The sequence below is a fragment of the Aspergillus undulatus genome (assembly GCF_047715775.1).
Source record: "Aspergillus undulatus strain CBS 261.88 unplaced genomic scaffold BDV17scaffold_21, whole genome shotgun sequence".
In the NCBI taxonomy this organism is placed as follows: domain Eukaryota; kingdom Fungi; phylum Ascomycota; class Eurotiomycetes; order Eurotiales; family Aspergillaceae; genus Aspergillus; species Aspergillus undulatus.
In genome coordinates this window covers 292,650-317,412 of record NW_027396625.1, presented here as the reverse complement: position 1 = coordinate 317,412, position 24,763 = coordinate 292,650, and the positions used below count along the sequence as shown (strand labels likewise).

Genomic DNA, 24,763 nt, shown 5'->3' with positions numbered 1-24,763 from the left:
CTAGAAATAATTTCGTGCCAGTCTTTCCCGTTATTTTAGTTTACTTCCCTCTCGTTTTCAACGTTGCTTTTCTGTCGCAAGGTTTCTTTCTAGGTTTGAGTATTAGTGGTGAGACGCTCTTCTCTCAGGTATGTGACTGACCTGCCATATACCAACACACTCCGCAATCTCCCTTGAGTCCCCCTTCATAACCTCAAGGTTCAAACTGACATTACCTCAATCGCTAGTAACACATCCACCTCCTGTGTGTCCCACGAGACATCCTCGCCTTGAGCCGCAGACTGACTTGATTGGGCTTGGCCGCGTCTAGATCAGCACAGTACAACGCAGTACAAGAAAAACCTGACAAGACAAGATGGCCGACAAAGTCGCCGTCGAAGAAACCACCGTGGGGGCGCCCGCAAAGCCTACCTTCTGGGCTCGCGTCAAGGCGCACTACAAGAAATGGTGGTGGGCTCATCTCATCGCTCTCATCATTGTTGTTCTCGTCGTCGTGTTGCCAGTGTGAGTCCATCTCCATTGCCCCTCCCCACCGATTCGGCCAACGCCAACGAAACCTGACGCAAACTGACAATGCCTCTCTCTCTTCCAGTGTCTACGTCGGCTACCCCAACATCGCCCAAGGCGACATCGACGACTCCACCCTCGAAGTCACCTCAATGGAAATCACTGACCCAGCCCCCAACGGCTTCCACCTAAACCAGCACCAAGTCATCGGGACAGACAGCGTATTCCATCCAACGATCTACAGCTTCGACGCAGCCGTTAGTCTGCTGGGATCGGCTGTGTTCGCGACGGTCCGGGTTCCAGAAGTCAAGGGCAACGATGGCGCCGAGGTGCATGTTGATCAGTGGGTCGATTTGAGCGATGCTGAGGCCTTTGCTGGGTTTTCGACTGCGGTTATGATGAATGAGGAGTTCAAGTTGAATATTTATGGCGAGCCGAAGTTGAAGCAGGGCGGCTTGCCGAAAATTGATATTGATTATAATAAGACGGTTACTATGAAGGGTGAGTTCGATGGACTTTTTAAGAGGGTACTGGTTAGGGTTGTAGTTTACTTACTGACTGGTTGTATGCAGGTCTTAACAAGCTCGACGGCTTCAGGATCGAGTCGTTGAGCCTCGACTTGAATCGTGATGACGGCAACAACGCCGTCGGCACCGTCTTCATCCCCAACCCTTCTGTCCTGCGATTGAGCATGGTACGTGACCAACCTCAATTGAACAAATATCCCTTACCTTTTCTCACATGCTAACAATCCTGACAACGATAGGGCAACTTAACCCTAGACGTCTCCGCCGGGAACGGAACTGCAGTCGGACAGTCCTTCCTTAACGACCTCATCCTCGAGCCCGGCAACAACACCGTCCCCATGCTGTCCGCTCTGGACACGGACTTGTTGATTGAGTTTGTCGGGGAAATCGGGAGTACCCTCCCGCTGACCATTGTCGGCAACTCGAGCGTTTACAACGGCGAGGAGATCCCGTATTTCACTGCTGCGCTTGCGGCGAATGAGCTCACGACTGACTTGAACCTTCTTTCGGTTCTTGGGTAGTAGTCTGCCCACCGTTGTCCGTGTACAGAATACGGTACTCAGCAGTTTGCCGGGCCTCAGTCGACTCAGCTCGACTAAATTCGGCTCGGCGTGTATGGTTACTTAAGTTTTCGAAGGGTGGTTTCCATTATGATATCCGATTCGTCTTTGTTCCTTTTCTTTCCTCCTCCGCTGCTCGTTTGTCATCTGTTTGATTGATGTAACTTATACCGTTTCCGATGTGACCACGTGGGATAGGATGGCTATAGCATGGCAGATACCAAATGTATGAATGAGATTGCGATATGCTTCCAAGATCAAAGATCAAGGTTTATACAATTCTCTTACCATATTCTTTCCCCTTTGAGATCTTATGCGACTATCACCACAGTGCCAATGCCGTGTATTTCCGATGCCATGGTATCGTTATCTTCACCGTTCGATAAGAACCCCATACTTCCGCTTGGCGGTCCACTGTCGTCCCCAGAATCCGGTGGAGCGACTCCATCTTGCTTCTGCGGCTTATCGCTGGCCGCTGCTCGCCGAGTCGCCGCTTCTTGTCAACTCTCGTCAGCTTCCTCTTTTGGATGCGCGGAGACTGGCGCAGCTGCGATACCGGGTTGTTCACTTACTCCAAGCTTCTAGCCTAGCTAGATCCCAGGCTGCCAGCCTCCAGGTCCTCACTACCATCGTCCGGTTGAGCTCCGATGTTGTTATGGATCGCAGGTACATAAGGTGCTTGTCTGCTTCATCAATCGAGATGCGTTCGCTATACAGAATCACTCCCTCGTCCTTCTTTACCTCCTTCATAGTCTCTGCTTTTGGTCTACATCATGGTGCAGGTAAAACATCTCGCAGTTGCTGTGCTGGCCACCATCAGCCAGGCCTCAGCCTCTCCTCTGATCTTCCCTCGAGATGACTCCAGCTCAAGCTCAAATTCCACCTACGCCTTCACGAATCTTAACGGGCTGAGCTTCACCCAGATGAACACTACTCTTCCTAATGTAACCATTTTCGCAACCGGTACATACACCCTTTCGCCTCCAAACCGAATCCACAAAACATCAACTAACAGAATCCATACATAACAGGCGGCACAATAGCCGGCTCCTCCCCCGACAACACCGCAACAAGCGGCTACCAAGCCGGTGCACTGGGCATATCCTCCCTGATTTCCGCAGTGCCCGAAATGCTCTCCGTGGCCAACGTCGCCGGCGTGCAAATCGCCAACGTTGGAAGCGGCGACATCACATCCTCCATCCTGCTGGAAATGGCGCACCGCCTAAACACCGTCGTTTGCAACGACCCAACCATCGCCGGGGCCGTCATAACGCACGGCACAGACACGCTCGAGGAAACGGCTTTCTTCTTAGACGCTACGGTGAATTGCAGGAAACCGATTGTTGTTGTTGGCGCGATGCGGCCAGCCACTGCGATTTCTGCGGATGGGCCGTTTAATCTTCTTCAGGCTGTAACTGTCGCGTCGACTTCTGAAGCTCGGGACCGTGGGGCGCTGGTCGTTATGAACGACCGTATTGCCTCGGCGTACTACGTTTCCAAAACGAACGCGAATACAATGGATACATTCAAGGCCGTGGAGATGGGATATCTGGGCTCGATCGTCTCGAACACGCCTTACTTCTTCTACCCGCCCTCTGAACCAACAGGGAAGACACCCATCGACGTCACCAACATTACATCCATCCCGCGCGTCGACATCCTCTACTCGTACCAGGATATGTCGAACGATACGCTCTACGCGGCTGTCGAGAATGGTGCGAGTGGTGTTGTTGTCGCGGGGTCTGGCGCTGGGAGCGTGAACAGTGTTTTCTCGTCTGCGGTTGAGGAGCTTGTTACCGAGCAGCAGTTTCCTATCGTGCAGAGCACGCGCACGGGGAACGGGCAGGTGCCGTTTTCGAGCGAGGGCGGGATTTCGAGTGGGTTTTTGAGTCCGCCCAAGGCGAGGATTTTGCTTGGGTTGTTGCTTGCGAAGGGGAAGGACGTTGAGGAGATTAGGGGGGTGTTTGGGAAGACGGGGTTTTAGATTAGATTTGAATTTGTTTCCATCTGATTTGGTTTGTCCTTGGAATTGAATCTGGATAGGGTTATTGGGAGAATTTTAGATAGAGATACTACTAGACATGTACATAATTACCCTATATATGGATGAATATGAACGATAATAATGATCGACAAGACCAGAAAAATCAAAGTACAATTCCTCACCTATCCTCAATCAACTCAACAGGCTAACAGGCTATGGAATAGCACCAGGCAAACCCAACTTCTCCCCATGCTTAATCTCAAACAGAGGCTCCCAAACCGTACAAGCCCGTTTCGTCGCCTCGCCATTTGCCATTTCAGGCGGGAGAAAGTTTCGTTTATCTGTTGAGCACTCAATCAGCTCACCGTCCAGCTGCTGGAAGCCGAAGCACATCATGTAGGCGTCGACAATGGTCTGGATTGGGGTTAGGTTAATATGTATGGTCAGTTGTTCAGGTAGATTCAGAAACGACGAGATACGGTGACCTACTTAGTGGCGTCGATTGAGGCCTGCGGCACGGCGCCGGTGGCTACTATCCCCGGGAGGACGGCGTTGAGGGTGATGTTATCTTCTGGTAGAGGTTAGCTAGCTAGCCACCCGCCTTGTTCTTGGTCCGTGAAGCGGGCGAGGAGCTGTCTGTCACACTGACAAGCTTAAGAACCGGCGCGGCTGTGCGTACGAAGTGGTTTATCTAGAATATTTCCGTATCAGAAACAACGTCCATACTCCAGCGAAGACACCAAGACCAAGGCAACGAGTATCATGGATGTATCACCCACCGCAGCTTTGGCACCACAATACCCAGGGAACGTCGCATGCGGATAAGCCTACTGGTAGGGCCTGCGCTTTGGTTGATTGGAGACATGTGTGTTCACTCACCGGGAACAACTAGACTCACCATTAGTCGAGGAAAATCTCTCGCCCAAGGCCTCGTCTGCCCAAGAACGGCATGCTTGAAAGCAGTATATACGCAGTCGGCCCCGATACCCCCCGGAGAGAGTCACCACTTTCCACATTGACGATCGATCCCTGCCCGACGCTGCGCAGGGAGCCTGGAATATTACCAGGTACTTCAATGTCCTCCTGCCAGACACCCGTCTTATGGCTTCCGTCGCCATATTCCAGGTCCCTGTGACGTTCATCTCCATGGTGCGCTGGAAGACTGCGTCGCTGGCGATCTGGCCCTCCCAGCATGAGGTACCTGCGGAGTTGACAAGCCCACCTAGCCGGCCTGGAATGCTGTCGATAAAAGCCTTGGATGCTTCGTGCTTTGTCACGTCGCAGATTAGTGTTGATGTAGCAATTTTCCTGCTCTTCGAGTTCGGCTGGTGCAATGTCCGCGACGTAGACCGTTGCGCCGAGAACGAGAAGCGTCTTTGTTACGGCCAGCCCAATGCCTGAGCATCCTCCCTGGTGTAGGTTAGGGTTAGTGTCTTTCCGATGTTTGTCCTCAAGTAGGTAGTTGAGGGTCTATCTGACACGAACCGTGACGGCCACTTGGCGACCGACGAGTAAATGCGAGCTTTCCATGGCAGAATCTGATTGACTATACATTCTATCCTGTCTCTTTATCGATTAAGCCACTTAACGCCTTGTTGGCTATCAGAATGGTGGTACCCACCATGTCGGGACAGGGCGAGCGGCACAAATAGGGCTCAGGGGGGTCGGATCAGTGCGTTGGAGACCATCAATGCACTTCGTACTGATCCGACAATGTCTGCCATTATTCTCTGACTTGGCCCACTTATAAGATTGTCCTTGTAATGGCTTTTAGGCCAGGAGAGCCAAGTTCCATTGCTAGATATCTACCTTATGCTTCAAACTGCCCGCCAAAATGGTCAAACGAGCACTCGTTACTTACGCCGTCGACATCGACGCCTGCGTGAACTGGTAAGCTGCCAGGCATTCTCGGCTCTCCCAAAGCGTACGATCTACGAGGCTAACAAGGACTAACAAGGATCAACACCCGTGATGGCGCGAAGATCGGAGCAACAGATGTTAACGTCGGCACCTATCGAATGCTCAAGCTGTTTGCCGAACACGGCATCAAGGCATCCTGGTACATGCCCAGCTGCTCCATTTTTCTCGTTCCCTGAACAAATGGCAAAGGTGAGGGATGCCGGACATGAGATGTACGTACATACTCTACACCCACGAATTCGTCCGCTTTCTCACTGAAGACCAAGAACGGAAAGTCATGGCCAAATCAATCGAGGTATACCAGAAATTCACGGGCAAGTATCCCAAGGGCTGGGTCGTGCCAGCATGGGAAGTCGGCCTCAAGACCATGTCCATCCTCGAGGACTTCTGCATCGAATATGACCACTCCATGCTCTACCATGATTGCCAGCCCTAACTACGTCGCCGATGTCGCTGAGGACTCCCTCGTCATACTGATTATTTGCAGGGCCTGGATACCTGGATGGTTCCGATGAAGGAGCACAAGCCCACCAAGGTCGTTGAGATTCCGGGGTCTTGGAATGTTGATGATTGGCGTATGTGCCCGTAGTCCTATTCCTACTTCATTATCCTGGTCTGGGTTTCACTTGATTAACTGACAAACTATCAGCACCGATGAACTACACCCGCCGCCCCGGAACCCACGGCTTCGTCAACCCGCGCGGCATCGAAGTGCAATGGCGCGACCATTTCGATTTCTTCTACCGCGAGTACGAGACCTTTGTATATGTTATTAGCTGCCACCCACAGGTTAGCGGGAAGTCGAACGTCATGCTCATGCATCAGCGCTTGATTGAGTATACGAAGTCCAAGGAGGGCGTCGAGTTTGTCGCCATAGCCCAGGTCTGCGATGAGTTTAAGGAGGGGAAGCTGGAGGGGTTACGGTTAAGGCGGGGGTTCCTGTGTAAAGAGGGGAGGGTTTATTTTGGAGATAGATTAGGTCCTCAATGGAAACAGCAACTGTGTTTGGTGTAAGGTGTGATTTCTTTTCCGGTTCGTCTAAAACATAGCCCGCGTCTGGAGGTAGGTATACTTCGTGTATACCTGGGTGGTGGGTTTACTATACACCCGAACACCATATGAACCGGTTTTGATATACACAAACGAAACCATAGACATGAAATCACCAGACCGGGCCATCCAAAACTTAGTCTCAGACGTATCTCTTCGGTCAAGGAACTAACAAAATCCATGTGCCATGTGTCCAGATCATGTTCCGGTAGAGCTACAGCGTAATGGAAAAAACTCATCAAAAATTATTGACCGAGTGATTCTTATTCGATACCTATGTAGCTTCAAGCATGAAATATTTAGGAAGCCAACTAAAACTCGATTGTTATCTGCTCCTCAATCTCGGTCGTCCTGCCCATCGAAATGACTCCCTGCTTCGCAGTAAGGTTAAACACGACATTGAACGAACTATTCGAGTCATTGTTGCCAGCCTGACGCCGATTGATAGACGCAGGAAAGTTTTCCTCGTCCTTGAACAGCTCAAGCAGCGTATCAAAGCCCGCCCTTTCGCCGACCTCCTTGGTCGCCAGCTGCTGGAGTCTCGCAGTGTGCTTCGGCGAGTCCTCGAGCCACAGCAGCTCAACCTCACCCTCATGCTTCAGGATAAGATTGTTGGCATGGATCACCCGGCCTAGTAAATCTGCAGGGAGCTCCTGGAATCCAACGCTCGTGCACTCGAGACCCAATGGGCCGGCCTCGTCACCGAGCAGGATATGGCTGCTTCCAGCTAAGCCCACGGCTTGGGTTTTGTCAAGTGCTTCCCTCATGCTCTTGCACTCGAGAATAGTACGCAGGGAAAAGTGGATGGGCATACGATCTGGCGAGACACCCATCGCCCGGATCCCGTGGAGAAGACAGCCAACCCGTGCTCGTTGAATCCGATCTCGCCGAGGATCCCGGCTTCAGTGATCATATGGAACGAATGAAGATCTGTCATCCCGGGGACGCCGCTAGGATCAACGCGCAGGATAATCAAATTCGGCTTCTGCTTCGTCTTCTAGTCCCAGTTTTGCGCGAGGAACGTGCTTTCATCAGCCGTCTTCCACCCCAGCGTCGTACACCCGTCCACGGCATCAATTGCCATCGACCTTCCAGAATTCTCGTCGAAGAGGCTGAAGGCGATTTCGCTGCGAATGTTTAGGGCCAAGACACCCAAGACGTCAACTTGACGCTTTCAGCGATTCCTTCGATTTCGTCGTAGTACCGCGGCCACTTGGCTTTGAGGCTCGGTTGGAATTCGGCGGCTTTTGCGCGGACGGTGGACCATTCTAGTTCGTTGAAGACTTCGAATAGGAGGCAGTAGAACTCGATTAATCCGGCGACTTGGGGGATGGCTTGTTGGCCTACGGCGAGGCCGATCCGTGAATGGAAGGAGTGAATTCTGCGCTTGAAGATACCTTATTTCTGGAGGCAGGTAGGTAGGGTACTAACCTCGCGATGGTTTCCTGTAACGGTGATGTCGAGCATGCTTGCTTCCTATTCGCTTGGAGATATGAGACTGCGTGCAGGGTTGGTTTCTCGGTTGTGTAGGTATAGGTAAATCCATCAGATACATGACGCTATCCTGGGGCCGTACATATGCTCCCCGGAGAGCCAAAGAACGGCGGACAAGGCGGATCAACGTGTACTATACAAGACTTATCAACGCTATCAGCATAATCAGCGACACTGATAGATGATAGGTAACGCGCAACTCCGGCGCTCCGTGCAAAGATACACGACTCGGTGCGATAACATGATTGTTGAGGTTGAGAAAGACAAGGTGATGAAACGTCGAGGACCATTGCATCGAGTATCGAGAAATTTTGATTCTGCAGACATTCATTATGTTCATTCTGTCAAAGCTTCGCGAAGTAGTCTGGGGCAAGCCCGCTGCCATCAAGGCTGCACGATGGCTGATTGTCAAGCTCGACATCTTCATTCTTTCCTTTTACTGCCTCATTGTACTGGGTGAATTACCTTGACCGGATGAACCTGAACAATGCCTACACCAGTGGCATGGAACAAGATCTCGAGTTCAGAGGGAATCAATTGAAACGTTATCAATACAAGTAGGTCCTGATCACCAGAAAAGAATGACTCTGCCTTGCCGATGGACCTCGAGCTTCGCGGCTGACAACCTCAAGTCTTCTATGGTGGCTATGTTCTAGGCCAGAATCCAAATAACCTCACGCTTCAAAAGCATCCTCCTTGAATTTACTTCCCGAGCTGCATGGTCGCCTTGGGGATTGTTGATCCTGGGGACTGGTTACACCCAACGCCCTTGGGAGATCATGTGCATCAGGTTCTTCCAGGCTGTGTTTTGAGTCGTCCACATTTGTTGGGTGCCATTATATTCTTGGAAGCTGGTACAAACCGGACGAAGTCGGCAGAAAGAACGGCGCTGTTCACGAGCAGTGGTCTGGTAGGGACGATGTTCTCTGGATTTTTGCAGGGGGGCGTTCATGAAAGCCTTGTTAGGGAATCTCCCGAATCTTCCCAAAGCTTTGAGCCTATCGAGTGAGTGCTGACTGTGAATACTAGACGGCATGGGGGCCCTTCCCGGCTGGCGCTAGCTGTTCATCATGGACTTCAACGCTCTCATCGTGCTCCTGGAACACTTCAACTTCCAGCAGGGTGAGATCCAGCCGGCAGACTCGAAGGTGCGAAGTCTTCTCCAATCCGGCATTGCCATCCTAGCGGCTTTGGGGACTCACATTGATCGGCGGACGACTGGGCTTGTGGCTTGCCTGAGGAATTTATACGGATCCACTGGACTCACTGAGACCATCCCGGGCGATGATACGTCAGGCAGATAGATGACTGGTGCTCGACAAGCCCCCTTTCCGAGAGCAGCTATGTGGAAGATAGATCTTCGGTCCTTCGCACAAACCACCACGACCAACCCATCTGGCTCTGACTCACTAATTATCATTGTAGCAATCCCAAGATTGTAGCAGATATATAGAATCCATATGACGTACCACTAGGTACTCTATTAAATGTAGTAATAAGACCTAAGACGTGTGCCAATAAATGTTTACTGAACGCTTGACCGAGACTGACACCGGCACCGATAACGACACGGCTGCAGGAATGAGGTGACAGGCCAGTAATACGACAGTAGCCGGCAATTATTGAAGACAAGAAATCATGAAGCACAAAGTGATCCAACCATGGTGCTCTCTGGAATATTATTGGGCTAGATAAGGACCTTGGAAGCCCGAGGGAGGATTTCCCCGACCGACCGGTTCTTTGTGACGAGAGAATACCTATAAGAAAGCAAGATGCCTCTTTCGAGTGCCACGGAATCCTCATGCAAGCTTATCAGCCCGTTTGGCTTTTCCAGTCTCAGGACGTATAAGAAGGGGATTTCCCTCAATTTTTGCATTTTACATTTGATGTTTGCCCTGACTGATAAAAACTAACAAAGAATAAACCAGAAACCGCCATCCTTAGCCCCGTTTTTCCATGTCCCGCTCACTTTTCGCTCATCGACTCTCATAGTTATGGAGTTGTAACTGTGTTTATGTCTGATCAGGCTGATCACATATCGTGCAGAGTGTTATACCCAGTCTCAATGAGACTCCGAGGCCCTCGAGCGTCTCCGCCAATGTGCCAATAAAAAAGACCACCCAGCTGCTCACGCGTTACGAATTTCGCCTTCTCCTGCACCGTCTGAGGTGTGTCGTACGTTACAAACCCGCCGTCCCCACCGACGCAGTACGCCGCTGCGGCCTGTTCGTCATGAAACTCTGTTGCGCCGGGGCGCGGGAGCTCGCAGTAATCGAACACCCCGTCCTCGCCGCCGCATCCGGCGTATCGCTGATTGATGTTGTTGCTGCCGAGGAATGACCTGCCATAGGCTGGAATACCTAGGAGCAGCTTTCTAGGATGGACTCCCTCCCCGAGCACGTATGATACGGCGGACTGGCATGATATCGAGGAGTTTGAATATGAAGGGCTATAAAGCTGGGCATGGTGTCCAGTTTCGCCTCCCCAAGGTCCGGCGAAGTCGTATCCCATGATGTTGATCATGTCAACGTACTTCTGAGCTTTTTTGAGGTCAATGTGTTGGAGCGCCCACTGTCCCGCTGGGAGGCAGGTTGCCAAGACATATCGCGGCGCCGGGAAGTAGTCTCGCAGACGAGACAGGAGACGGATGTAATCGTGTCCTTGCTGCGAGTCTGCCGGGTGTTCCCAGTCCACTTCCTGGCTATCAGCACAATACGCAGTTAGAAGGAACGGACGTACCGTCGACACCATCAAGACCAAATTGGTCTACCAGTTGCCGCGCAGACTGAACGAATGTTTCTGTACGAGACTTGCTTCGAGCCACCGCGGCGAAATTCTCGCTCCCTTTGCCGCCGCCTCCGATCGAAAGAATCAGTTTCAACTTGGAATACTGCGGTTTGAGCTGCGCAAATGCCCGGAGGCAGCCGTTTGTTCCGTCGACAGGCATCTGTGTGTCGGCCCACTCATCGCTCAACTAAAGTCGAGCTTGGTCAGCACAGGTGGTCTCGACAAGACAGCCTCGGCTAAGGACCCCAAGACTCGAACATGGGGGGAATACATAGACCGTGCCGTCCTCTTTGACCCTAAAGAAGCAAACAGAGTTGGTTAACAAGCATTCTACAACTGCGGGTTCGGCACCACCAGTGATGCATGACTAGTATGTACCAGGCAAACGCGTAGAAGATATGAGAGACAAATCCCAATCTAAGCGACGAAGGAGGCTGCTTCCGGTATATGCGCCAGTTTGGATAGTATGCTGCGTTCAAAAAGAAGGGGACTTCATAAGAGCTGCCACTGGAGCGCTCTGCGGCTTTGCGGCGCCAGTGGGGGAAAATAGAACCGGAGAACATGACTATAGCGGCGGGAAGTACATGCAAGGATGGATGGCGTGACAGAGCTAGAAGAGAAGAATAAGAGAACTACTATACAGCAGACCAGATGCAGAAGAGCGAGAGTGAGAAAAAGAAAAGCGACGATGGTGAAGGCAAAAGAGCAGTTGCTCGATTCAGACTGCGTCACGTGGGATGTTTGATCGTGTACCTACCGAGTGTGCCTACTGAAGGTTGCTAGGTTGTACTTTGATTTGCTTTTGCTTGACAAAAACTATATTAGCAAGCGAACCCCTCGACCGGAATCGTGATTTGCGACTGAAGAGCTCAGCTGCGCAACAAGGCAACCAACTGTCCCTGCTGTCTACGAAAGCCATGACATACGCAGTGCTGAGGACAAGATCGGGGCGCTGCACCTGCAGATTTTTTTCTTCAATATGCGCCTCGCCCATGTCGTTAATACCACTTCCCCGCCTTTACAAGCGCTGCGGTTGAGTCCAGCTGTTACGGAAATACAATGCGCCCATCACATCGTTCCAGTGCGGTCGATTTGCAGATCGCGAGCATCTGAAGACTCCGCACTGCTAGTCCAACCAGAATGGAGGCAGAGGTCATCTGTCTGATGCTGAAGGACGAGTATAGGCACGAGCGTTATTAATACCGGCACCATGGGGGCCCAAACTCACTGCAGGAGTGGATGCTGTTCACCCACCCCGCCTTCGGTTGCCCGGGCTGTTATTTTTGCTGCGCATTCGTGGGCCAGTTGACGAAGCACTACAACAACAGCGTACCGGCTGAGACTCTGGCCATGGATGTCCGGAAGCTTCGTCCACTTCGTCGAGCTGCTACGAAGTCTACGAGTGCGGGAAGCAGCAAACTGGCAAAGCGTAACCGTTCGAGGCATCTTTTCGCCCCCGGTGAGACCAAGCGGCACGATCACTGCGGCAATTCGAGGAAAATAGCTTTCGACTTAGCCTCAACTCAAGCGCCAGGTGGATCGCGATCGAGATTCATCACCTTCTCCGCTCAGCTCACCTCGGAGGGCAACCGAACGGGGTCTGGGCTGGTGGAAGGAACAGCAAAAGAGCAAGGATATGACAACAAACATTGCCAGAAAGCAGCACGATCATCTGAAGGATCGGAACACCTTGAGCCTCGCCCAGCTCGATTGGATCAGATACGAACGTCGAAGCTGGGGGATCGCCTTACCTTCTTGTCCCTTGTTCTTCCCTTGCCTCTTGCGGGTTTTGCTTTTTCTCCTGCGGGTTAAGGTTTTCTCCCTGCTCATTGCTTTTCTCTCTTCTTGATCTAGACCTTGCGCATGCGCTTGCCACGATGCTGGCATGCAGCGTTGACCAAGTGAAGACTAACAAGTAGACGAGCTGACAGCCTAACAGTTATGGTGCAGTGGTGCTCCGTCATCTGCGGAGAGCAGACGGATCCCAACGATTCCCATCTCCGCATCGCAAATACGTCAAAACTCGTATAATCGAGGAATGCGAACATGCGCGCTTCCATGTGACGCGGATCAGACTTCGAATGTTACTGTCCGATGTATGTGTGCTTTCAGATATCAAGGAGGCTGAGCACGGCAAAAGGACCATCTGCAATTGGTAGAGGACTGCTCAACGGGATTGAAACCTCCCGTAGCTTCTCACTCCGCAAATGTGGCTTCCACGTAGACGTTGCACTCGCTTGAGTTGCCTGACCTGCCCAGTCGCCAGATGCATGAAAAAGACATATATTGAGATAAATTCTATTACGTGATAAGATGGCCAGAGGCCATGGTCAAGCCTCGTAGAGTTATCATAGCTGCCTTGGTCCGAGAGCCGAGGGATGGACGGAGTGAGCGTTCTGCCTGAGCAACCTGGCACGTGATTTTACCCGGATATACGCTCTTACGGTCAAGAGTGAGCTTCCATTGCGCGCCACCGCCTTCTTTGTTCGTCAGCTTGCCATGTTTCTGCTGATCATGCTCACTAGCTCCTTGAATTATTGTCTCTGAACTTCGCATATACCACTAGAGCAAGTGCCTCTGTAAGGCCATTTCTCAAGTTTTGTATTCGCACATTATACCAGCTCTCAATATGACCGCCGACGTTAGCCACGCTGCAGCCCAAATCGTATCGACAGATCGCTCCCGCGATCCTGGTTTCGATCAATTCTCCTTCGTTCCCTTCCTACGAAAGAGCTATGGCTTCGGTCTCGCCACCGATGTACCCGTCTGCAAAGCATACAGCGAAGGGCATTGCCCATTGGGCCCTGCCTGCCCCGACCGGCATCCGACGCCATCGCGAGTAACGACGTCTACGACCACGGCTTCCGGTTTAGCCCCGTCAACCACACACGGATCACTTGTCTGCAAGCATTTCCTCAAGGGCCTCTGCAAGAAGGGCATAAAATGCGAGTATCTACACGAATATAACCTTCGGCGAATGCCAGAATGTCAGTCGTTTTCGCGGTCTGGGTATTGTCCTAATGGGGACGATTGTCTGTACCAGCATGTTCGGGAAGAAGCTCGCCTCCCCCCATGCGAACATTACGACCAAGGCTTTTGTCCGCTCGGCCCCATCTGTGCGAAGAGGCACGTCCGCCGGCGTCTCTGTCAGTACTACCTCGCCGGATTTTGTCCCGAAGGTCCATCATGCGCGGATGCTCATCCCCGGTGGTCGGAGAATCTTCCCAAGCCAACAATACGGGTGGAGAAGACAGAGGAGGAAATTGAGCATGAGAAAAACTTGATCCGTGAAGAACAGGAGAGAGAACGAGAGAGGGAGCGTGAATGGAGGAGCGAACGTGGCCGTGGAGGATTTGGCATGCGCGGCCGATTCCGTGGCAGAGGACGAGGCTAAAACGACCGGCCTGATATCGTGATGGGGAACATTTCACCAACTCTCTCAACCTTTGCGAGATATAAACAGACTCCGGTCCGGGTTCAACAATTACCATTATCGGCTGGTACCTATGCCAGAGCAGTACGCTTGAACTTTGGCCCATTGTGCGCCGGACTGATACCTAAGTCATAGGCTTGGACGCAAAACATGTTAGCTACAACTGCGGGCCCGGATTCTGAAAGTATGCACTTGTGCAGAGCGGCAATAGTGGACACAAGCGGAGAAGCACCCTGCGGACCTTAACGGCTTGGACCGATTACACCCGCTGAACAAGCTCCACGAATAGATATCAGCATCTTTCATACTATATAGGTATACATGAGCAGCAACTGTTGCTTAGGATATATCATGGCCAGTGGCTTGAGATGACGGGTTTTCTAAGCACAGACTAGCCTCTAGAATCACAATAGTACCGAAATCAATATGACCTTGAAACTCGTATGGCGACTGAATGTAGAAATGTACATAGTGTCTAGTATTTACTCGAAATAATATAATCTGCCGACCACGGTCTTCCTTCCAAGAGACCGTTTTCGGAGCGAATTGCGTATCCCAGCTAGACAGTGGCGAATTTAGAGCCGGTAGATTCATATCGTACTTGTCAATAGCGAAGTACACTAATTTTCTGTACCATTGCGCAGTCGTTTCCGTAAATCCGAAGGAATCTTTCAAATTATGAGCAAGCAGAGCCTAATACTGCGGAGGCGCCTGGCCTAGATTTGCCTTAGAATTATTGCTCAGAGGACAGGGCATTTGTCAAGTCTCTGTCAGCTGCTGTACAACCGCACTAAGAACAAGCAAAATGGGGAAAGCCCCACGGATTGCTGCCATTGCCCAATCAGCGCCCACAGTCGGCATCTGTAATCGATGACAAAATCTCGAGCTCCATGGCAGACCATTAACTAAGCCCCTCCTAGAGCTCCTATATAAGATGCTTGCTGTCCTCGCTTCTTAACGCTCTTTTCTGGTTCAGACTACTCTTGATATACCGACTTTCTCCTTACCAACCCTCCGAGGTCACAATCGTCGCAATGGCTCCCAGGATTGCTATTGTCTTCGTACGTTACCCCTCCCCCACTTCCATTCAACCGGTAGCTTCAAACGCAATTCGATGCATTGTCTAACAGCATTGCTTGATCTAGTACTCCCTCTACGGCCACGTCGAGAAGCTGGCCAATGCCGAGCTGAAAGGTATCCAGGCGGCCGGTGGCAGCGCCGACCTCTTCCAGTATGTCCACACCCCGCACATCATCACCGCCAATGTTCACAATCTCACGTTGCACAACTAGGATCCAGGAGACTCTCCCCCAGGAGGTCCTCCAGAAGATGCACGCGCCTCCCAAGTCTTCCGTCCCTGTCCTTGAGAAGCCCGAGCAGCTCATTGAATACGATGCCGTCCTCTTCGGTATCCCCACCCGCTACGGCAACTTCCCCGCTCAGTGGAAGGCCTTCTGGGACCGCACCGGCGGCATCTGGGCTACCGGTGGCTTCTGGGGCAAGTACGCTGGTCTCTTCGTCTCCACAGGTACTCTCGGTGGTGGCCAGGAGTCCACTGCTATCGCTGCCATGAGCACCCTCACCCACCACGGTTTCCTCTACGTTCCTCTCGGTTACAAGACTACCTTCCCTCTCCTCTCTAACCTCGAGGAGATCCACGGTGGTAGCGCCTGGGGTGCTGGTACCTTTGCTGTAAGCCAACATCTCAATCTGCAGGACCTGCAAGGACATAATATAGCTGACTCTGATTTCTCTAGGGTGCCGACGGCTCCCGCCAGCCCACCGCTCTCGAGCTCCAGATCGCTGAGGCTCAGGGTAAGGCCTTCTACGAGCACGTCTCCCGTGTCAGCTTCGCGTGACTGCATGGCAGCAGCGAGGTCAAGTCTGAGGCGCAGCCTGCTCAGCAGCAACAGAAGAAAGAAACGGCACCAAAGAAGGAGACTCAGCAGCAGGGAGCTCAGCAGACAACGCCAGAGAAGGACAACGAAGGTGGGCCTTGCGGTCTCCCTAAGAAGTGTACCATTCTCTGATTGTCTTACTTATATACCCCTGCTGTGCTAGCTTTTCATGGTGTATTTGTTTATTCTTTTGTGTTGCGAGGAGATTTGACGATTAATGAATTTAGCCTACAAGCAAATAAATGGAAACCAAATATATAATTTCATTTATACTCTTACTGATAGTGACTACTCCTGTGACTTTCTGCATTTTACTTGGACTGAGCATCTTCAGATATACGAGAAATATAGATTGATGCAAATTGCTCTCATTCCCAGGATATATAACTTTTCTGTAGCCGGCCATCCCTAAGTAAACAACGAACAAACAATTCTAGATACTAAAACGCCAGACAGATGCAGTATACAAGGTCCCGTCAAATGTACAGTCATAGGTCGGTAAGTAATAAAAAGTATTTAACCAAACCAACACATCAGGTATCAAGCAATACTCGAGAAGACCCTCTTCTTACCAGTCCCCGTACTCCTCTCCTGCTCCTCCCACCGTTCCTCATCAATATAATCGCTCGTCCCCAGCGCCTTAACCTGGCCACCAACAAACTGCAGCGCAGAAAGATTAAACCCCATTTCATCCTTCTGACGACCCAGGACCCGCCTCAGCTCAGACCGAATACTATCAAGCATAGGCCGCATAAGCTTAGACGCAACAATCTGGCGATGGTGCGTCTTGAGCATGAAGAACAGAACGCGGCAGGTGAGCGGGACGTTCCACTCGCGGGCAGCCCAGATATTAAGGAATGTGAAGAGGGACTGGACCTTGGAGAAGGGGAGGACGAGGAGCGCGTCTTGTAGGGCGGCGGGGGTGATCTTGGTGATCACGTTGAGGAGGTGTTGCTCCGCGGAGACGTTGTTGAGAGCTAGGTAGAGCGGGTTGCGGGCCGGCGGGGCCGCGTTGGGGGTGCGGGCTTTGAGGGCGCGGTATTCGCGCATGAGGGCTAGATCTTCGATGCCGAGGTCGAGGGCTTCCATTATTCTTTCGCCGGCCATGAGCGTGTCTGTTGTTTGTTTGCCTGCTTCGACGGCTTCGGGTTTTTCACCGTCGATGTTTTCTTCGTCTTCAAGGGAGGCGGCGAGGTTGTTGTCGTAGAGTTCTTCGAGCTCCTTTTCGCGTTCTTCCTCGAGGAAGAGTGGTTCGTCGGTTTGTTCCCACGTGCGGATGCTCTTGTCGTGGCTGGCTGTGACGATGAATCCGCCCGAGCGGCTGATTGCCAGAGCCCAGACTTCGCCGTGGTGGCCGGAGAGTTTCTGAATGTGTTCGAATTTGTCGCCGTCCCAGTACTTGATTGTGCGGTCTTTGCTGACGCTGAAGAAGTTGTGGCCGTTGCCGTCGTTGTTATTAGGGACGAATGCGACGGCCATGATACTGTCTTCGTGCGCGAGGAAGGACTTGTGGCAGTCGCCGAAGTCGAGGCCCCAGAGGCGGACGGTCTTGTCGGCGGAGCAGGTGACGATCATCTTGCTGTCGTAGGAGATGTCCATATTGAGGACGGGGAGTTTGTGGCCGTAGAGATTGAGGAAGAGTTTGAGGGAGTCGGTGAAGAATACCTTGACGGTGTTGTCGAGGAGTGCGACTGCTAGGAGGCGGGCGTCCGGTGAGAACCGGACGCTTAGGATGTCGTCTGAGACCTTTAGTGTCCTTGAGTGGATTAACTTCAGCCGAGGCGCTGTCCTCTTTGTGCCGGGGATCTCTTCTTGCACGACTTGGAAGTTCCAGAACTTCGCGGACTTGTCTGCGCTACCACTGACCAGTGACTTGCCGTCGGGATGCACCTGGAGGGACCATACAGGCCTCTCGTGTGCTTTTATGGTATCGAGAAGGGTAGATGAGGCGATATCGAAAACCTCGAGCTCTCCGTCCTTGTTACCAACCACAACAATCTTGTCACCTGGTAGGAAAGCAGAACATAGGGCATAACCGCATTCCAGTGTTCGCAGACAGTTTTGTGTCCGGACGTTCCAAATTTTGAGGCTGCCGTTGGATGCAGTCGCCAGCATTCGGTCGTCCGAGCTTAGGGCAACTGATCTGATGTCCGTACGGTGGCCTGGTATATCCACGGCCAAGGACCGGCTGTAGTCCACTTCATCGTCGCTCTTGCTCTTCTTATTCTGAGTGGCGACGCTGTAGGCTTCTAGCTGGTTGTTCGTGGTAGCCGCCAACAGCTGGAGCTTCCCGCTTGATTTTGTCCGGATCCAATCGAAAGATCTAACCTTGCCGCCCGTTCTGACGATGATGTGAGAGACAAAGACCTCCGTAACTGGCGCCGTAGAAACGTCTTCCTCAGCCTTGTCGATGACAGCCTTCTCGGTAGACTCGTTCTCTGCCGTACGTTGAGCTTCCTTTTCCTTTCTTCTCTTGCGCTTCCTTGCTAGACTCTTCTGGATCTCTGTTTCGGAACGAATACGCCAGATCTCGATCGCTTTCTCTGCACCGTGGAATGCCACATAGTCTGCTCGTGGGTGGAAGCTGATTCCATTTGTTCGGTCTTTTCCGTTGCGATAGAATGACCCTCGGTCAGTCAAAATCTTGCGGTTCTCTGAGCCAACTTTTTCTTTAGATATCTCGATCATGGCGCCCTCGTCGATTGACCACGCCTTTAGCTCGCCATCATTTCCTCCAGTGATACAGCCGCTCTGATCCGGAGCAAGACCTAAACTCCAGCATTCCCCGTTCGTTTGTGCGACATGCGTTTCGATACAGTGTTGTGATGCCAGATCCCAGACCTTTATTAGTGCATCCTTTCCGGTCGTTATCAGGAAGCCCCCGTGCTCGCTCAGTCCGGCTTCATTCAGTACCTCGGGTGACGGAACGAGGAAATGGAGGGAGGTGACTTGGTCCGTGTGTCCGCGTAGCTTGAATAACCCAACTTCTGAAATGAGATCCCAAAGTATAATGTCGGTGTCTCGTGAGCCACTTGCAAGGCGAACACCGGCGCTGTCGAATGCAAGCTGGGTAATGGCGGACTTGTGGCCGTTAAAAGAAATAATCACCGTCTCGGTCCTCGAATCCCATAGACGGATGCTGCCATCCTCGTAACTGGAAGAAAAGACCAACGTTAGATTCGCCACAAAGACCGTGTTATTTGAAGCTCTTACCCAACAGCGAAGATATCCTCATCGGTCTTGCTCTGGGTTATTACGGTGACCTGCGCTCTACACGCAGAATCTTTCCACCGCCCCAGCAATTCGCCTTTCTTTATATCCCAGCACAGGACCTCCTCGCCCGCGCCGACTACACCCCGACCCGAGCCAGTTTGACGTGAAACTCCAGCAATCGCATCGTCCCTAATCCAGATCGCATTCGACGATGCGGAAGTAACGAGCCCGAAGGTTTTCGAGTGCTCGAATTTCCTGTAAGGCAAGCATGGGTCAGCGACAAATCCTACTATTCGCTGGTAGCAGAATTTTCCAAACTCACAGATATGACTTCACCATGGTGAAAGGGCCGTGTCTTGAGAAAAATTCTGGCGGACGACCGCTACCGATGGAGCGGAAAAGCGACGATAAAATATTACGGCGGGCGCCAGCGACCAGAACTGCCGTCCCCCACCGCCTCGTGTGCCCCCGAGCTGGACCAACCACCAACAAACGTCACTCCATCTACTCCGTACTAGGCAGAAGAGAGGAGAGGGTTCTCGAGATTCTGGATTCAATTGACTGTTGTGACTGCCACAATGCTCTTGCTAGATTATGAAAACGTCCTCATCAAGTCCCTCCTGACGGAGCGGTTTTCTGGGTACCTATCTGCCTCCCCGCGTTTAGGTCCCCTCAGTCTATCCGTGAGCTGACAGCTTGCTGCATCTAGAGCCCCGCCGGTGTCTGTTGACCAGATCGTGTCCGATTTCGATGGCGTGACGTTCCATCTATCTACTCCCGAGACCAAGACGAAGATCCTCATCTCTATCAACGTCAAGTGTTTCAATGAACTGGTTCAGTATGGTGCCCATCAGGTCCTGGAGAGAGAATACGGTCCCTACATTGTCGCCGCCGAGCCCGGCTACGACTTCTCCGTCTTGATCGATTTGGAGGATCTTCCGGATGACCAGACAGCGAGGGAAGACCTCATCATGCGGTTGGCTTTACTGAAGCGCAACGCAATGGCCGCCCCGTTCGAGAGGGCGTTCGACGAGTTCGCGCAGCTGTCGGAGGAGGCTTCACGGTATACCTCAGAGGCGGCCCCTGCCGGAGTTGCAGAGGGCGGAGAAGTCATGGCGATTCACTACCGGGAGGAAGAGGCGATCTATATCAAGGCTAGTCATGATCGAGTGACGGTCATCTTCAGCACAGTCTTTCGAGAGGAGACAGACCGTATCTTCGGCAAGGTCTTCCTGCAAGAATTCGTCGATGCCCGGCGACGTGTCTTGACTCTGCAGAATGCTCCTCAAGTTCTGTTCCGAAACGACCCCCCTCTGGAATTGAAGGGTGTGCCCGGTCTCCAGGACACTGGTGAGGGCAAGATCAGCTATATCACCTTCGGTACGATGCTGCCTTACCTCTCAACTCATCTCACATGCTGACTAGGACAGTTCTCTTTCCTCGTCATTTGACGCCGCAACGACGCCACGAAAACATCTCTCACATCCAGACTTTCCGCGACTATTTCCACTACCACATCAAAGCATCGAAGGTGAAACATCCTTTTGACCTCACAAGAGAAAAAAAAGCAACAGCTTGCTGACACCAATAAGGCATACATCCACACTAGAATGCGCAAGCGCACCGCAGATTTCCTCCAAGGTACGTGTCAGGTCCGGATATTACTCGCCGGAGCTTCAACTAACCAATGGTAGTACTCAACCGCGCGAGACCCGAGAACGAGGAACGAGAAAGGAAGACTGCAAGCGGGCGTACTTTCAGAGTTCAGGGATAGAAACGGCTGCAGGGATTATCCTTGTTTGATTGTACATTGCAAGCTAAGCACAGAAACGGGGCGTTATAACCTGGTCGACGAACCATGAGCTCTCCCAAGACCCGTAGGCTGCAATAACAATTAGTGTGTTTTGTGATCTATGCTTCCCTCAGACGGCGTAGGAGGGGTCGAGAGAAGATTACGGCCAGAGGATCATAGTGCCAGACTGGACCGACAGGGTTGACACTGACAGGAAGTCGTGGACTACATGTGAAACAGCCGGAGGCCGCGTGCTGCTTGACAAATCGCTGCGGCTCCTCATGCGTTTTCCAGAAGCCGCTCACTAGTAAGTTAGCAACTCTGGGCTGTTCCACACACGGTCTCTGTTGATATCCGTGTCCGTGGTGTTGGGATCAGCTATGTAATCTCGCGTCTTGCCGCTTCCTCATCGACGCACTCTCGAAGTTTCGGTGTTTCTTTGTTCTCCAGCGCCACGCTTGAAGGCTATTTTTCCTTCGGTGTCTCTTCCCCAGGTCTTATCGTGGCACGCCATTCAACAAATCGTCAACGTGGCCCTGTGTTTACCCGAAACAGGTTAAATAGCCAGCCAGCATGCTTTGCAAGTGTCACAACAACCTGCCGGATACAAAGGAATCTGAAGATTGAACCCCAAGAATATGCATGCAAGAGGGACAAAGAATGGGAAGCGCTGAGTGAGCGCTAGCAGGGGTTGGACTTGGCCTGCAAAAAGCAATGCATGATTGAATTCCAGCTCTTCAGGTGGTCGCTGTTCATGCTGAAATTTCCTGTTTGTTGGACTTTTGGTTTTATGCACAGCGTAGATTGGCAACAGTCTCGGCGCCCCTCGATGATGATGATCAGCGTCTTACTTCGGCGTCCTGGAATTTTCTCCCTTGAATCCTGATCGGCGCCACGAAGGGGGATCTTTCGATTGGATGGTTCGTCCCAGCACAGTGGTTCAGAGTCGCACGGTTGCCGCAGCGCGGCCTCCTCCTTGCAAGGCGACGCAGCCCAGAATCAAATCTGTGTTTGCGCTCAGACATACTGCCGCCCTGTCTCCTCTGAGTCCATGTCCCGCCGGCACATCTCTTGGTCGGTTCGGAATGTGGTTTCCCTTGACAAGCGTCGCACAAGGATCCCTAGACTTTGGTTTCTGCCGCCGCACGGGATGCCTTTTCGAGCGTTTTGACTCGTGATGCAGGTAGTCAGGCAGTCACCCAGACTGCTGCATGATTTCTCTTGAGGTCGTTGCCATGCTCTCTCAACGACTGACCCGCCTGTCATAAGAAGAAAAAAAAAGCAATTTAGGCGCCCTTTTTCGACAGAAAGTCAGATGTGGCTTGAGTCACTGTGTCACGCTACGTAGCGGATGACGCAATGTTGTCATGTCCTGTTTGCGCATACCGAGTATACCTTGCAGGCCGCGGTGGGATGCTTGCGAAACCATTCAAGGAGCTCAATTATGAGCGTAGCTTCCTTGGGGTTGGGCGCATGCTGCTGCTGTTGGTCTCATGCGGCTAGCTTGCGGATGGGTCACCAAGGTCCCATGGTCTTGGGAGGGCTATGATGGGCACGAACCATGAATCCTTCGAACCTTGATGGATCATATGAAGGCCTTATTTGCTTTTGCGTCCACTTTCTTAAGGCCTCTCCAGATCCGCGGCTCTGGTAGACGAGCTGACAGGCTGGCGATTTACTTGCTGATCTTCATAACTGTCACCACCTCGCCGTCCTGCCGCCTGCCGCTGTCTCTCGGAAGTCGGGAACATTGACAGCCAGTATCAGGATCTGCAGCGGTTTCCTAATGCGAATATAGGGTTTGCTTACGGCTACCTTCTGGACAATTCTTCTCTGACTCGTTATCGTTTCGTGGCTCGTGCTTGTCTTGTCGGGGTCCTCAAGCGGGATGCCCTACCTGGTCTCGAAGTATAAAGCCCGCCTCAGACCGAATCTGATCAATTCTTTGTCGTCCGCTTCGTCCGTGGTTGTCGCGTTTTTTACTTTATAACACCGAATCGCATTCATCACTCTGACGGGAGTTCCCTTATTTGTGCGACAGTTCAAGTGTTCGCCCTGTGCTACGTTACTCAACCCTTCCGGGACCCTGCCTGAACGAGTCCCAAGAGGAGTTTCCTTTCGGTAGGAACTGATACACCCATTCGGGCCACAGAAGAGCCTCATACTGTTCGGATTCCCAAGAAACAGCAAGAGTCTCAACATGCCGGGAATAGAAGACTCTACGTTCGGATGTCCAATGTACAATTCCTCTACGACGGATTGGATCCGATGTCTTCCCCCGGAGATAGCCCTACAGATTCTGTCCTATCTTTCTTTTGGAGACCTGCTCTCTTTTGGAGCTACCAGTCGCTTGAACAATGAGTACCATATTGTCAGTCTCAAGCGCTTGAGGCTAGGTGTTTTTGAGAAACGAGTACATTCATTGATCTCCGTGCTTCAAGCCGGATGGGCCGGCGCTGATCACTTGACGGGCGCTTGGGTGGACAATGAGACCGAACGTCACTATACAGTATCCCTTGTCCAGCAACATGGAAAGTCAACAAAAGTACGCGCACAGCGCAGTCACCCCAGCAAAGCTGAGATGAAGCAACGGAGTCAAACGTCACGCAATAAACCACAAACACAGGAACAAATGATCCGCCTTCAGAACCAGACATTCGCAAAAGCCCTCAAGCGATACGGACAGTCGCTACGAGACCTCGAGTTCATGGCATACGATCTCAACCAAGAGGGTGCAACCGCACTCGGCACACATTGCCAACATACCCTCCGCCATCTTGCTCTGCGTTACGAACACCAACACATCCGAGACGGGGTGATGAGGCCAAGTGCTTGGCTCCATCCGGCTCCTGGGAATGAAGCATGGAACTCGCTCATTGGTATTGGACGGTTCAAGGATACTGGACTTTGCAATCTCGAGAGTTTGATCCTGGAAAGAGCCGGCATTACATCGTGGCAATTGATGATGCTCGTGAAGAAGAACCCTAACTTGACTACCTTGAAGCTAAGGACAGTCCGGGGTGCCCGGCCCGAGTTTCTGTACTGGCTGGGAGGGATGAAGAGTGATCTGGATGAAGGATCGCAGTCCTGGGGTCCTGCGCCTGGTGCAAACCTCGAAGTCCTTGCTCTCGAACATTGCCATCGACTCCTCGAGCACCCTACCAACGACGAAGACAATGTGGCAGATGAGGCTTGTGACTCTGGCTTTGAATGGGTCAGGGGCTTAACTAACCTACGGGTGAGTCGTCATTTGCAACTATCTTAAGTAGTTGAAAAATGTGGTCACTAATACTCCATGCTCGTAAACAGTCATTATCATTCAGCGAAAGTGCCAATATACCGCCAATGCTCATCGACAGAGCAAACAAGAAGATTTGGAAAATCCCGGAGGTCATCCTGCCATACTGTCTTTACGACGCAAATATGGCCATTGCTGTGGATCCTAGGTGGAAGTGACCTCGTACTAGCGGAGTTTCCTTCTCGGATGAATACCACGATGATGACGAATCATGGGCAGAACTATTATTTAAACTAATGTTTTCATGTTGATGCACTCTCATAGAGCTTAATACCTACGGCTGTTTTCCTCAAGGCCTGA

At 51.9% G+C, this 24,763-nt stretch overlaps 13 protein-coding genes across 13 annotated transcripts; 9 read left to right on the top strand and 4 right to left on the bottom strand.

Annotated features, from left to right (window-relative positions):
• Positions 1-147: 147 nt before the first annotated feature.
• Positions 148-1,680, top strand: BDV17DRAFT_78897 (DUF3712 domain-containing protein). The gene is made up of 5 exons (XM_073765145.1): positions 148-244; positions 311-504; positions 593-1,008; positions 1,080-1,201; positions 1,274-1,680. The coding sequence occupies exons 2-5, from the start codon at positions 356-358 to the stop codon at positions 1,553-1,555; spliced, it is 969 nt and encodes a 322-aa protein (XP_073616117.1). The 5' UTR covers positions 148-244; positions 311-355; the 3' UTR covers positions 1,556-1,680.
• A 687-nt stretch (positions 1,681-2,367) lies between these two features.
• Positions 2,368-3,578, top strand: BDV17DRAFT_281525 (asparaginase ahrA; the record flags this gene model as incomplete). The annotated part of the gene is made up of 2 exons (XM_073760037.1): positions 2,368-2,557; positions 2,626-3,578. The coding sequence occupies 2 exons, from the start codon at positions 2,368-2,370 to the stop codon at positions 3,576-3,578; spliced, it is 1,143 nt and encodes a 380-aa protein (XP_073616116.1).
• Positions 3,579-3,791: 213 nt separating this feature from the next.
• On the bottom strand, positions 3,792-5,108 carry BDV17DRAFT_290929 (uncharacterized protein; the record flags this gene model as incomplete). The annotated part of the gene is made up of 3 exons (XM_073762017.1): positions 3,792-3,992; positions 4,566-4,988; positions 5,064-5,108. The coding sequence occupies 3 exons, from the start codon at positions 5,106-5,108 to the stop codon at positions 3,792-3,794; spliced, it is 669 nt and encodes a 222-aa protein (XP_073616115.1).
• A 304-nt stretch (positions 5,109-5,412) lies between these two features.
• On the top strand, positions 5,413-6,512 carry BDV17DRAFT_290928 (uncharacterized protein; the record flags this gene model as incomplete). The annotated part of the gene is made up of 4 exons (XM_073762016.1): positions 5,413-5,468; positions 5,536-5,665; positions 5,986-6,073; positions 6,148-6,512. The coding sequence occupies 4 exons, from the start codon at positions 5,413-5,415 to the stop codon at positions 6,510-6,512; spliced, it is 639 nt and encodes a 212-aa protein (XP_073616114.1).
• Positions 6,513-6,859: 347 nt separating this feature from the next.
• On the bottom strand, positions 6,860-7,381 carry BDV17DRAFT_290927 (uncharacterized protein; the record flags this gene model as incomplete). The annotated part of the gene is made up of 1 exon (XM_073762015.1): positions 6,860-7,381. One exon carries the CDS (start codon positions 7,379-7,381, stop codon positions 6,860-6,862), a length of 522 nt encoding a protein of 173 aa, XP_073616113.1.
• Positions 7,382-8,588: 1,207 nt separating this feature from the next.
• On the top strand, positions 8,589-9,385 carry BDV17DRAFT_262258 (uncharacterized protein). Its single transcript, XM_073757766.1, has one exon. The coding sequence runs from the start codon at positions 8,761-8,763 to the stop codon at positions 9,049-9,051; it is 291 nt and encodes a 96-aa protein (XP_073616112.1). The 5' UTR covers positions 8,589-8,760; the 3' UTR covers positions 9,052-9,385.
• Positions 9,386-10,073: 688 nt separating this feature from the next.
• BDV17DRAFT_298271 (glycoside hydrolase family 18 protein) lies at positions 10,074-11,945 on the bottom strand (the record flags this gene model as incomplete). Its single annotated transcript, XM_073763653.1, has 4 exons — positions 11,208-11,945; positions 11,101-11,125; positions 10,782-11,016; positions 10,074-10,735 (listed from the first exon to the last, which is right to left on the bottom strand). The coding sequence occupies exons 1-4, from the start codon at positions 11,390-11,392 to the stop codon at positions 10,074-10,076; spliced, it is 1,107 nt and encodes a 368-aa protein (XP_073616111.1). The 5' UTR covers positions 11,393-11,945.
• Position 11,946: 1 nt separating this feature from the next.
• On the top strand, positions 11,947-13,076 carry BDV17DRAFT_78788 (uncharacterized protein). Its single transcript, XM_073765142.1, has 2 exons — positions 11,947-12,642; positions 12,769-13,076. Exon 1 carries the CDS (start codon positions 12,069-12,071, stop codon positions 12,639-12,641), a length of 573 nt encoding a protein of 190 aa, XP_073616110.1. The 5' UTR covers positions 11,947-12,068; the 3' UTR covers position 12,642; positions 12,769-13,076.
• A 98-nt stretch (positions 13,077-13,174) lies between these two features.
• Positions 13,175-14,438, top strand: yth1 (cleavage polyadenylation factor RNA-binding subunit YTH1). Its single transcript, XM_073765141.1, has 2 exons — positions 13,175-14,346; positions 14,398-14,438. The coding sequence occupies exon 1, from the start codon at positions 13,459-13,461 to the stop codon at positions 14,221-14,223; it is 765 nt and encodes a 254-aa protein (XP_073616109.1). The 5' UTR covers positions 13,175-13,458; the 3' UTR covers positions 14,224-14,346; positions 14,398-14,438.
• A 682-nt stretch (positions 14,439-15,120) lies between these two features.
• On the top strand, positions 15,121-16,438 carry pst2 (putative NADH-quinone oxidoreductase Pst2). Its single transcript, XM_073757765.1, has 4 exons — positions 15,121-15,323; positions 15,408-15,493; positions 15,555-15,954; positions 16,020-16,438. Exons 1-4 carry the CDS (start codon positions 15,297-15,299, stop codon positions 16,119-16,121), a joined length of 615 nt encoding a protein of 204 aa, XP_073616108.1. The 5' UTR covers positions 15,121-15,296; the 3' UTR covers positions 16,122-16,438.
• A 79-nt stretch (positions 16,439-16,517) lies between these two features.
• BDV17DRAFT_262246 (snoRNA-binding rRNA-processing protein DIP2) lies at positions 16,518-19,720 on the bottom strand. The gene is made up of 3 exons (XM_073757764.1): positions 19,696-19,720; positions 19,374-19,628; positions 16,518-19,314 (listed from the first exon to the last, which is right to left on the bottom strand). The coding sequence occupies exons 1-3, from the start codon at positions 19,710-19,712 to the stop codon at positions 16,701-16,703; spliced, it is 2,886 nt and encodes a 961-aa protein (XP_073616107.1). The 5' UTR covers positions 19,713-19,720; the 3' UTR covers positions 16,518-16,700.
• Positions 19,721-19,883: 163 nt separating this feature from the next.
• Positions 19,884-21,615, top strand: BDV17DRAFT_78654 (actin-related protein 2/3 complex subunit 2). The gene is made up of 5 exons (XM_073765138.1): positions 19,884-20,013; positions 20,083-20,753; positions 20,804-20,904; positions 20,966-21,014; positions 21,068-21,615. Exons 1-5 carry the CDS (start codon positions 19,952-19,954, stop codon positions 21,145-21,147), a joined length of 963 nt encoding a protein of 320 aa, XP_073616106.1. The 5' UTR covers positions 19,884-19,951; the 3' UTR covers positions 21,148-21,615.
• Positions 21,616-22,960: 1,345 nt separating this feature from the next.
• Positions 22,961-24,751, top strand: BDV17DRAFT_78657 (F-box protein). Its single transcript, XM_073765139.1, has 2 exons — positions 22,961-24,403; positions 24,475-24,751. Exons 1-2 carry the CDS (start codon positions 23,366-23,368, stop codon positions 24,619-24,621), a joined length of 1,185 nt encoding a protein of 394 aa, XP_073616105.1. The 5' UTR covers positions 22,961-23,365; the 3' UTR covers positions 24,622-24,751.
• Positions 24,752-24,763: the final 12 nt, after the last annotated feature.

Bases quoted from the DNA above. Each gene is read 5' to 3' on its own strand.
- BDV17DRAFT_78788 (XM_073765142.1), top strand. From the start codon at position 12,069: ATGCTGTTCACCCACCCCGCCTTCGGTTGCCCGGGCTGTTATTTTTGC.
- BDV17DRAFT_78897 (XM_073765145.1), top strand. From the start codon at position 356: ATGGCCGACAAAGTCGCCGTCGAAGAAACCACCGTGGGGGCGCCCGCA. The intron at 505-592 runs GTGAGTCCATCT...TCTCTCTTCCAG, and splicing joins CTCGTCGTCGTGTTGCCAGT to TGTCTACGTCGGCTACCCCA. The intron at 1,009-1,079 runs GTGAGTTCGATG...GGTTGTATGCAG, and splicing joins TAAGACGGTTACTATGAAGG to GTCTTAACAAGCTCGACGGC.
- BDV17DRAFT_262258 (XM_073757766.1), top strand. From the start codon at position 8,761: ATGGTCGCCTTGGGGATTGTTGATCCTGGGGACTGGTTACACCCAACG.
- BDV17DRAFT_78654 (XM_073765138.1), top strand. From the start codon at position 19,952: ATGCTCTTGCTAGATTATGAAAACGTCCTCATCAAGTCCCTCCTGACG. The intron at 20,014-20,082 runs GTACCTATCTGC...TGCTGCATCTAG, and splicing joins CTGACGGAGCGGTTTTCTGG to AGCCCCGCCGGTGTCTGTTG. The intron at 20,905-20,965 runs GTGAAACATCCT...GACACCAATAAG, and splicing joins ACCACATCAAAGCATCGAAG to GCATACATCCACACTAGAAT.
- pst2 (XM_073757765.1), top strand. From the start codon at position 15,297: ATGGCTCCCAGGATTGCTATTGTCTTC. The intron at 15,324-15,407 runs GTACGTTACCCC...TGCTTGATCTAG, and splicing joins CCAGGATTGCTATTGTCTTC to TACTCCCTCTACGGCCACGT. The intron at 15,955-16,019 runs GTAAGCCAACAT...TGATTTCTCTAG, and splicing joins GGGGTGCTGGTACCTTTGCT to GGTGCCGACGGCTCCCGCCA.
- BDV17DRAFT_78657 (XM_073765139.1), top strand. From the start codon at position 23,366: ATGCCGGGAATAGAAGACTCTACGTTCGGATGTCCAATGTACAATTCC. The intron at 24,404-24,474 runs GTGAGTCGTCAT...GCTCGTAAACAG, and splicing joins GGGGCTTAACTAACCTACGG to TCATTATCATTCAGCGAAAG.
- yth1 (XM_073765141.1), top strand. From the start codon at position 13,459: ATGACCGCCGACGTTAGCCACGCTGCAGCCCAAATCGTATCGACAGAT.
- BDV17DRAFT_262246 (XM_073757764.1), bottom strand. The intron at 19,315-19,373 runs GTAAGAGCTTCA...CTTTTCTTCCAG, and splicing joins GAGGATATCTTCGCTGTTGG to TTACGAGGATGGCAGCATCC.